This window comes from Myripristis murdjan, chromosome 13 (genome assembly GCF_902150065.1).
Source record: "Myripristis murdjan chromosome 13, fMyrMur1.1, whole genome shotgun sequence".
Classification (NCBI taxonomy): Eukaryota; Metazoa; Chordata; class Actinopteri; order Holocentriformes; family Holocentridae; genus Myripristis; species Myripristis murdjan.
The window spans coordinates 34,846,893-34,857,115 of NC_043992.1; the positions used below are offsets into that span (position 1 = coordinate 34,846,893).

The following is a 10,223-nucleotide window of genomic DNA, read 5'->3' on the forward strand; positions in this document are numbered from 1 at the left end:
AAAGAAAAACATTGTCAACATGAATAATCAACTGTCTTGAGACACCAAATGTATATGAAACTTCTCTATCTGCTATAATGGGAATAGGGACTATTACAAATTAGGTGGTGATTTATATCAAATAGTAGGTACGTATAAGTTTTTCTGAATCTCAAAATTGCAAGGGCAAACCCCACAACAGTGATTTCTATGGAGCAAAACACTATATATCATCTGCATAAACCCCTTAACTCACTTAAGCACTTCAAAAGCAAATACATCCATCAATGACAACAATCAATGTCACCAGAGTGAAAGCGCCCTCTCCCTGCGCTTAAATCTAGATGGACAAAATGCTATCATCAGTATGACCCTTTGTGTTCTTTAAGTGTTTTACCTCACACTGGTAGTACTTGATGCAGTAGCCGGCTGTAAAATTCTGTCAAATTATTTCTTCCATGTGGTTAACAGCATAATGTTGTCAGCATTTGTATATTTGCTGTATTTTACACCACTGTAGGCTACTGTAATTGCCAATACTGTAATCTCCTTGGCTGTTGGGTGCATTATTTTGCATGTAAAGGCGCTATAACATGCCCTGTGCATCTATACATGAGTCAAAGCATTCAACAGAAAAATAATGTAATCCATTTTGAACAGCAATACATGCTCAGGATAAATGTGCTCCGTATTTGCATTCTGTGTGAAAGCAAGACTATATTATATAACGCTGTGAGCAAATGCATTCATGGTATGGGGTATTTTCACACACTCCTTTGAGAGCACAGATTGTCATTTGATGATTGTGAAAAACTGTGAAGTCAAATTGACAAGCGGAAGGCCTTGGTACACAGTTGACTAACCTGGTACTGTGTTTTCTTTCACTTCAAATGAATACACAGATTTGGAGAAAGCCATCTGTGTTCGCCATCTGTTACGAGAGTACGAGCTGCCTGTGCCATGCTTAGGCACAGCATCCACAGCGTCACCAGATGTATAATACCGGGGGGGAAGCCTGTGCTGCCCCAGGACAATATCAGCACGCTGCGTCTTGCTGCTTGAGTTTACTCTATTTGTAGATGAAGATTCATGAGAGGATATTGTGTTCAGCACCTGTGGAGCCACACACAAAAAGTAAATAAAATGTATGTCATGAACAGAAATATCCCTCCTGTTTGAAGATGAAAAATAAATCTTTGGGGATGGAGATAAAAATGTTTACCTCTCTCCCCTTTGAGAGGCAACGCTTTGTTAAAGTGAAACTTAAATAGGTACCCGGCGCTCAGAGGAGAAAGTACATTTGCTGACTGACTTTTTTTCTTTTCTACAGTTGCTGCAGCTTTACTTCCACAGCATCACTCAGCAACACATATTAGTATGCATGTTGTAATCTATGCTTGACTTTGGATGTAAAAACGCAGGCACTGATCTAAACATACATTTTGACCAGGTATATCATAAATCCATCATTACTGCTACTAAACATCAGCTGAAAAGAAGGCAGGCCAACTTACCAGAAAATGAAACAGGAAATTTATGTATGTCCTCCATTGTCCAGTAAAGTCCATTATCAAGTTTACTCACAAAGTGCAGCTTCTACTTGGTCATATTTACACAGTCACATGTGGAAATGAGATCCTGTGTACAATAAAAGGCACTAAAACTCAGGTCCTGGGGACTGCATTGCATTACCTCCACACAAGACTAACAAATGCAAAACTATAAAAGCTGTATCCATAGTGATTACTCAATCTTCTCAGCCTGTAATCCTGAGTGGCACGCCTCTTTGACATCACCCTTTGCAGATCCAGTTTCAGAGTTCCATTGGTGGACCAAAATCCAAAATGCAGTGAATTGGATGGGACAGCAAGGTTTCCTACAATTCTACAGTTATATAGGTAATTCACAAGAACAGAGCCTACATAACCTTTAAACTGAAGTAGTCCACATATTCTTGCTTTCCTAGAAAGAGTTAAACCAAAGTCTGACAACTAAAAAAAAGAGCAACATTACAGCTTACAGTGTTCTGCTGAATCAATCCATTTTATATTCTCCATAGATTTAGCCACTTGTAACTTAGAGGTTGCTTAATGTATAAATGAAACAAACCATTTGAATGGATTCCTCCAGTACGGTAGCCTGGAGTGATCCTTTCTTGCCACATGTGAGATGGGGGTTCATTCAGTGTGCAAGGCATTCATTCACTGAGTGAAAGGAGTGACAGAGAAAAAAAGCCTCCAGACTGAGGCAGAGATTTCAAAAGGGAGCAGAGTTGAATGACATTGTAGCACAGAATGATAAAATCTCTCTGCGCTAAGAGTAATAGATTTTGTGTTCCCAACATGCAACAAACATTTAACAAGTTCAGATTCTTGAAGCAAAATATTTAACTAGGCTATACGAATTGCAATTGCAAGATGTTCTAATGAATCCTGGTCTCTTATTTAAAACAATCTGTCTCTGTTGTATAAGAAAAATAACTGTGGAGATGCTAATGTGATATTAACATGTTATTTTATTACAATAAATGATGCAACTGGTACCAACCAGGGCAGGACTTCTATCATTAAAAAATATGCATCAAAACAAGTACTATAATCCAAGTGTTAAGTACATTCAAGAATATTCTATGGAATGAAGAGGCTTTTGAGTTGGTTTTTGAGTTGGTCTCATTGAAAGAGGACCACTGTGGATTGAATTCAGTCATATTTGCAAACACCTTTGAGAGGGAGAGCTCTTTGTATAGCAAAGGGCAGAGCTGCTGAGAACAGTCTGATAAATGGATATGTGAACCCCCTTTAAGTGACTGTGAGGCCACCGTGACTGTGAGACTATCTCCAATTACAGGCAGGGGGAACTCTATCCAAGCATTATGCTCACAAAAGGTCCCTGCTGTGGGCTCACAAGGGAAGTACACACACAACACAAAAAGAGCACTTTTCTGTGGACACTTGAGCTGCACTCAAAACGGCTGCACAGCACTTAAATTTCATGTTCCAATGTAAACGGGGTCAAATTGCTCACCAGAGTTCGGGCTCACCCCTTAATCATGAAATGAAACGTTTTTTTTTTTTTTTCAGACTGTCTTTTGCTCACATATATCTTTTGATTCAAATATTGAATTACAACCGTCAAATAGGACATTACAATAAAAATAAAAAATCTATAGCTTAGTCTAGTTTAAGTTCACTTAGACTTTTCTTCATCATGGCACCACCCTCTGGACTCAGATTGCTCAAACCACTAACGAACATTCTGCCAGTCCTCGTCTGTCAAATAGGCAGCTTTTGGCAAAGGTCAGTGGTAAAGAGACAGAATGATGAAAGCATAATATACACCAGGATGTGCCCCCAATCAATATTACTCACCTATTTCTGTACAAATCCAAGGTTTTGGAATTCTCAATTTCAGTATTCCTTTCAAAGGTACAGCTATATCTTTGAGACTAACGTTAAGTGGTGTAAACCAGTGGTTCTCACATGGGGGTTCGTTGGAGAACTGCAGGGGTCATGAGATTTTTTTTTTTTAAACTTATTGATTTAAAAAATATCTGTCATGCATAATACCTAAAATTAATTATCCTATACTATAATTCAACAAAAACTGTAAATGGAAGTTTGATAAACCACTCTTTATATTCAGTATTCCCTCTGGGTGTCCAATGTGTGTGTTTCTGGTTTAAATCAGATGGCGTGATTGTTGAGCCAAGATGTTTGTTCAATTCAACAATACAGATAAAAACAAGGAGAAAGAAGTGACAGAGGCAAAAACAGCACCAACAAAATATTGCCAGTGTCAGTTTGTTGTTTTAGACAATGATAATGCTGTGTTGTGTCTTTTTATATAGGCTTTTTTCTATGTTTTATGCACTGGTCAAGGGAAGCTTGGCTCCAAAAAAAATTCAAAGGGGTTACATTACTGAAATGTTTGAAAACCACTGGTGTAAAGGATGACCATATTTTAAAAAAACTGATGTAGGTTTAGATTTGTGTTCATTATAATAGTTTCTTGCTGTTGGCCAAACACAAATGCCTTAATTAAACCATATCAATGCTGAGCAGAGCGTTACAATACATACAGCCAATATCCACAACACAAATAATTGTTTTGACTTATTGAGTTGAGTTCAGTTTTCAGGCTCTTTATCCTGTTAAATCCTGTATTACCATTATCCTGTATTGTAAACCACATACAAGGCTATCAAAAAGGCACTCCCTATTGCAGCCACCATCATCATTCATGTTTTTTTTTTTTTTTAATGAAAAGTCCCAAATCCAATCAAGATTTGATTATTTACATATGAATCTGAAAGGCTGTTGATGTTCTTCGAGTAGGGCTAGTGGTGGTATATTGGCAGCAGAGAGCCTCGGTCATGGAGATAATTTAAGTTGAGGGAAGAAAAATAAGACTTAAAAAAAAAAAAAAGAACAACCTTTATTAAGACATTCTTGAATGTCGACAGCTGCATCTGATATTAGAGTGGTATTCAAAGAACAATAAAAAAGACATTGTGACAGCACATGAAAAAATATTCTTCAAAACAAGAAAAAAATACACTACCAACTCAGAAATCTCATTTTTGAGTTGTACACCTAGACTACTTTCATACTGATTCATAGTCCTCCTAAATTGTTACATATTATGGCAAGGATAAAGAACTACCACTAGAAAATTTCAAACTTAAGATATGTAGTGTTAACTTTACAAAAAAGGAGGATAACACTGTACATCTTAAAAACATTAAATATACACATGTTCTTGTTCTGTCTGACTTGTTTCAAGATGGTAAATTGAGTATAATAGGGTTATATGGCATAAACAAAACTTTAGGTCCCACCCCTATGCAATTACTCATCATCCTCATCCTCGTCGTCATCCTCATCCTCTCCCTCCTCTTCGTCATCTTCTTCCTCATCATCATCTGCTGCAGCTGCTGATCCTGAATCCAGTTTCCCCTTTGTACGGTAAGCAATGATATCCTGTGGAATGCAGGGGAAATTTTTACTTAGTGCTACAGAGAAGCCTATTGTGTTCTCGGAGGTAAGGAAACCCGACATCCATCAAGTTTTGAACACATTACAAAACGTGCTCCAACTTCACTTCTCTAATTACTATTTACCTTGTCATATTTCTCTTTCAACTTGGCAGCCTTCTTTTCATATGGCTGCTTATTTTCTGCAGATGAGCTGTTCCACATTTCTCCCAGCTTCTTTGCCGTGTCTCCAATGGAGAGGCCAGGATTCTCACTCTTTACCTTGGGGCGGAAATCTGCGCAGAATAAAAAGAATGCGGACCTGTGGGGCAAATAACATGTCATTTTCTAAGTCACAATAACCCATTCAACATTAACTGTCAGCAAAACAACCTCTAAAAGGTTAATAATACTAATGATACGTACGGGGGTCTCTTGGGGGCATTAGGATCCTTGAACCGCTTCTTCTTCTGGCCCTTGGGGGGAATGTAGTTCTTCATTTCCCTCTCATACCGGACCTTGTCTTGTTTCGCCATATCCTCAAACTTGCCTTTCTCTTTAGGCGACATTGTCTTTGGAAAAATACAAACACCACTTAACAACCATTCTGCTGACAAATCCACATTTTATACTGAAGAACAAACTAGGTAATTTTTGTTAAATTATTAAATATCATCCAACGGGCATCACAGGGTTAATGTGGCTTTGTATCTACCTTCCATCGCTCCGAGCACTTCTTGGAGAACTCTGCAAAGTTGACACTTGCTTCAGGATGTTTCTTCTTGTGCTCCTCCCGGCATGTTTGCACAAAGTAGGCATACGAGGACATTTTGCCCCTTGGCTTCCTTGGATCTTTCACCATCTTGGTTTACTTAATGAGAGGAAAAGACGTTTTGAGTGAAATGAATCCAAGACCACTACACAGCAGCAATGGCCATATCTAAATATCCCTCTGCTCAATTGTCTTCCTCTGCTTTGTCAGTTCCATCTATTGTTTAGATCGGGTGGAGGGAGGGGGGTGCCGGGGGTGACTGATGATCTATTGTATGCAGAGCCCAACATGCTGCTCCTTAAAATGCTGCACCTAACTGCACTACAGCTTAGTGGTGTATTAGTTGCAATATTGATTTACTGGGTTATAGCCTAGAGGTTGCAACCAAACACTGCAGTATGGAACATTACCTAACAGCATCCAATTGAGATTTCATGAAACCGGCTGTAGCTATTGTATATGCATACACTGACGTTAGCATTAGCTTCAAGCGTCTGTGCTTGCTCGCTAGCATTAGCCATTATGGCCCCCTTTCTAGCTTTGTGTTCTCTTGGCTTTAGCATCACGTTAGCCACCTAGCTGGGCTGGCTAATGTTAGCAAGCTGGCTCACAACAGTACTTATTTTCATAAGGCGATGATGCAAATGGCCGATAAGATAACACTGGCTGGGAGACGGAACAGGAGAGCGTTTACAGGCTTTTCGCTCTCTGTGTAGCTGTGAACGGGAGCCAACGTGCTAGTTCAGGCAGCTGGCCAGGTTAACACGGGTTATTAAGTGTTTCAATGAAAAGTGGCGGGCGACTTCGGAGTAGGATGCTCAGTCCTGCGTCATTGTATTGGCTGCCTCGGCTTTCGTCCAGCTAGCTAACGTTAGCTTTTGAGATATCGGTGCGCTTGTCATTGTCGCGCTAAGGTAACAGGCTAACGGGATGACTCGTAGCTGCTAGTGCTGGCGTTAGTTAGCGACAATTATTAGCGGAGTAAATCGGTGTTGATCTCTGGAGGAGAAAATGCATCTCACTCGGACTTGGTTGCTCTCTTTATTGGCCCTCCTGGCGTTAACTTTAGCAGACTATCCAGCTAGCAAGACGAGTGTTTGATAACATTAGCAAGCGCTTGACACCATGTTAGCAACTTAACTACTATCCGGGGCGGTCATTCAGATAAAAAAACATACACTGCTCCAAACTGTGCGCAGTGCTTCACAACGGACTCTTTAATTCACTTATATATATATGTAAGAACGATTTGCTTTATTAATAAGTTATCAAATGTGTTGACGTGACTTACCTCAGTAACGCTATGTGAGGCCAGTTGTACGTCGCTATATCTCAAACAATGGAGCGAGCAGCCCAGGCGGTGCGCGGTCTTTTGGCCGTGAGCAGCAGCCTACGTTCATTCCGAGTGCGCAGGACTCGGCCGCCGCCCATTGGCTGCCGCCAAGAGCTCGGAGCATCTCATTGGCCAGTGGCTGTCCAAGTCCTGCACGTCCTGTGACTGGTTGCTTGACAAAGAGGACGGACCTGACGGCGCTAAAATTGAATGACAAAGAGAGTCAGTGCCAGGATTTCACACATGAAAAGATGCACAGTTTCACGGAGTCCGAGGCACAAAAGAGAGACAGGCTCCACACTTTTCGAAATTAGAAAATGCCTGCTCCTGGTAGTGTTGTAATATATATTTTTAGCCAGTTTTATATTGGCGTGTGGCTGTTTATGATCCGTGTTAGCAGATCATATGATCGTCTGTCATTTCAGCACCATGGAGCTGTTCTCTGTTTTAAATTTCCAGCCTGCCCTGTTTATATGAGTTTATTAGGAAAACACTGAGTCCTTTTAGGATCTCATCTAATTTAATACCAGCGTGGAGAAAAACAATTTCTCAATGTTTGAATCGCTTCAGCGAGCGGATGAAAATCGATGCGTGTGCACACACTTAATGTTTTGCATATTGAAAGCAAACAACTTCGAGTATAAATTAGGGGCCAGCATGAGAAGGAGACGGGGCTCAATGTTTAATGCAGCATCCCCCCTGCAGCGGTCACTCCAGCGTTGTAGGGCTGCGTCTCCATAGCAACAGCGCCTATAACATAGCAACATCTGCCTTCGTGACAGAGACAAAGTTTATACGTGTCATTACACATCGGGTCAAGTTTATGTATAAATTTCACAAAATGTAATTCCTCTACCTCAGCAAGCTACTGCAGGCAGCCAAGAAGTGACCTGCCACCGGGATCCTGTTCCTTGTTCCTGCAGGAGGAGTTTCAGTGAACCGACCGGACGAACCAAAACAGCCTTCAGCATGGCAGCACCAGGTAGCGATGACGCTCACACAAGACAGGACAATTTCTCACCTAATTTGCCTAAACACAGATTTACTACCATGGTTTTCATTTGTATGAACGCTGACAAGGATTTTTTTTTTCTTGAAATAAAAAATGGTTTTCGAGATGGTAACCAATGGTGGGATCCATATGAAACATCCCACAGACGAGAGTTCATCCACCGGCCAAACTCAACTGCAGATTTTCTGCTGTGAGTACTTCTATCCTGTCCTTAAGGCTTGCTATAAAGGAGTGTTTCAGCGTTTTTCAGCGTTTGTGTGTGTGTGTGTGTGAATGAGGATGTGTATGTGTACATATGTCTATGTCTGTGTGTATATACAGGTACCCATCGAAATCATACAGAGACTCATATTCCCGGTCTCGATGTGTGGGTTCAACTGTGTACAATGATGATTTTTGCTGGAAGCCAGCCTGTAAACCTGAATGCATTCGCACAGAAGCAGCTTCAGGACAGAGCAGAAACAACCCACATCCAAATCAGGTTGGCATTTAGGCTGAATTAACTTCAGCTGAGGGGATTACATTTATCTATTGCCATGCATGACCCCTCACAGTGCATGCTAACCTTTATCCAATCTATTTTCCCCAAGTATTTCATGATGTGGAGGCTGCCGAGGGGCACTAGACAAATGTCTGCGGATGTAGGATTTCCTTGGAATTGTCCACCATCTGAGGATGAGATCCATAAGGCCTTGACAGCTCAGTACTGCTCCACCTACAGGACTGACTTCACAGGCATACCTCAAGGTAGAGAAGCCTGTGGGTTTTGCATAATGAAAACAAACAACTAACAATAAATTAGGGGGCAGTCCATGGAAGAGATGCTGAATCTTTAATGCAGCATTATGGCTTGTATGAAAACATGTCACAAATAGCTGCTCGTGGCCAAATTAAACCACTGCTACGTTGGTGTACTATTTCTCTTCTTATATCCCTATTTGTCTTGGAAATTGGTTGACAGGATGTGATGGCATTAATAATGCAGAGAGGCGACTTGCCCCTCTGCACAGCAGGCGCCAAGTGCCCTTCTGCACTGACACAGAGATGAGAGACAATTACCGCCAGACGAAGCAAAGACCTGAACTGCGAGTCAGCAGCTGCAATGCACATAAGTTATCCGGCCAGGGTATAGGTACTATAACCTCAGAAAACAGTAGTGATGCATGCAAACACAGTAAAACAATGATTATGGTTCACCAAGCTCAAGAATTTCAATGTATTGATTCTTCTCTGTGTTTCAGTTCCAACTGTTGTTCAAAATCACATCCACACACAGGAGAAAGTGGCAGACTTGACAACTTATGACAGGTTCTTTGGAAAGAGAGTCGCTGATATCACACCTGTGATAAAGTCTGTGCAACCCCAGGAACTGCGGCAGTTATACAAAATTTTACCTCAGAACGGTTAGCATCAAACAATGGCTTTAAACTTTTGAACATATAAACAGACTACTTGCTGATTTTGACCAAACGGATTATTGCTATTGCAGATTTCAAGGCACATGTAATGGATGTTGTGATTTGAATTTGCAGAAAAGGAGGCTGTCGACACACTGCTGAGTAAAGGTGCTCATCCAAAACAAGGGGAGAAAGTAAACAACCTTCCTGCTGTCTCGCTTACTTCCTACTCACCTGCGTGGATATCGAGTTGGCCCGGACCTCACTGAACATTCCCCTTAGCAACAGAGAGGCACTGTGTTGGTTTGTGTTGTATGCTGTAAGGTGTGTTGTCCCATAATTAAACTTCTCTGCCTGATGAAAAGACATTTACATTTGCCCATGCATTGTTGCCATATTCTGCTCTCTGACAGTTTCCAATCCAACATCCTAACATCCAACTGTGTTTGCAGTTTCACAACTTGATGACTGAGTCACAATCAAACTCAGTGGTACATTCATTTTCTGTGCTCTAGCTGCACAGTGTTTCACAGAGGTGCATTTTTATCAAGTGTTCATCATAGCTTTGGATTTGTTTTCCACTTTGAAATACTGTATGCTTTTGCAAGTCTTTACAAAAGTAGTAATAATGATCACTTGTTTGTTTAATTTTATGGAAACAGTGAAAATGCTAATACTTATCAGCATTAACGAGATGGGTTAACCTGCTATTACCTGCAACTGGATAAGTTAATAAATTGGGGAGCCACTAAAATTAT

General features: G+C 40.8%; 2 protein-coding genes across 3 annotated transcripts; one reads left to right on the forward strand and one right to left on the reverse strand.

Annotated features, from left to right (window-relative positions):
• Window positions 1-4,394: 4,394 nt before the first annotated feature.
• Window positions 4,395-7,167, reverse strand: hmgb1b (high mobility group box 1b). Its single transcript, XM_030067298.1, has 5 exons — window positions 7,015-7,167; window positions 5,667-5,822; window positions 5,378-5,523; window positions 5,099-5,273; window positions 4,395-4,958 (listed from the first exon to the last, which is right to left on the reverse strand). The coding sequence occupies exons 2-5, from the start codon at window positions 5,811-5,813 to the stop codon at window positions 4,827-4,829; spliced, it is 600 nt and encodes a 199-aa protein (XP_029923158.1). The 5' UTR covers window positions 5,814-5,822; window positions 7,015-7,167; the 3' UTR covers window positions 4,395-4,826.
• tex26 (testis expressed 26) lies at window positions 6,363-9,817 on the forward strand. 2 transcript variants are annotated; one of them, XM_030067297.1, is made up of 8 exons: window positions 6,363-6,481; window positions 7,918-8,038; window positions 8,174-8,258; window positions 8,390-8,549; window positions 8,659-8,815; window positions 9,030-9,200; window positions 9,310-9,471; window positions 9,601-9,817. In XM_030067297.1, exons 2-8 carry the CDS (start codon window positions 8,026-8,028, stop codon window positions 9,732-9,734), a joined length of 882 nt encoding a protein of 293 aa, XP_029923157.1. In that variant the 5' UTR covers window positions 6,363-6,481; window positions 7,918-8,025; the 3' UTR covers window positions 9,735-9,817. The 2 variants fall into 2 exon arrangements, with proteins under 2 accessions (XP_029923157.1, XP_029923156.1); XM_030067296.1 differs by lacking the exon at window positions 6,363-6,481 and adding an exon at window positions 6,530-6,637.
• The last annotated feature ends 406 nt before the right edge of the window (window positions 9,818-10,223 follow it).

Coding starts and splice junctions, on each gene's coding strand:
- tex26 (XM_030067297.1), top strand. Junction 8,259..8,389: donor TCAACTGCAGATTTTCTGCT/GTGAGTACTTCT, acceptor GTGTATATACAG/GTACCCATCGAAATCATACA. Junction 9,201..9,309: donor GTTATCCGGCCAGGGTATAG/GTACTATAACCT, acceptor TCTGTGTTTCAG/TTCCAACTGTTGTTCAAAAT.
- hmgb1b (XM_030067298.1), bottom strand. CDS start 5,813: ATGGTGAAAGATCCAAGGAAGCCAAGGGGCAAAATGTCCTCGTATGCC. Junction 5,274..5,377: donor AATGCCCCCAAGAGACCCCC/GTACGTATCATT, acceptor TTTGCCCCACAG/GTCCGCATTCTTTTTATTCT. Junction 4,959..5,098: donor TGAAAGAGAAATATGACAAG/GTAAATAGTAAT, acceptor TGCATTCCACAG/GATATCATTGCTTACCGTAC.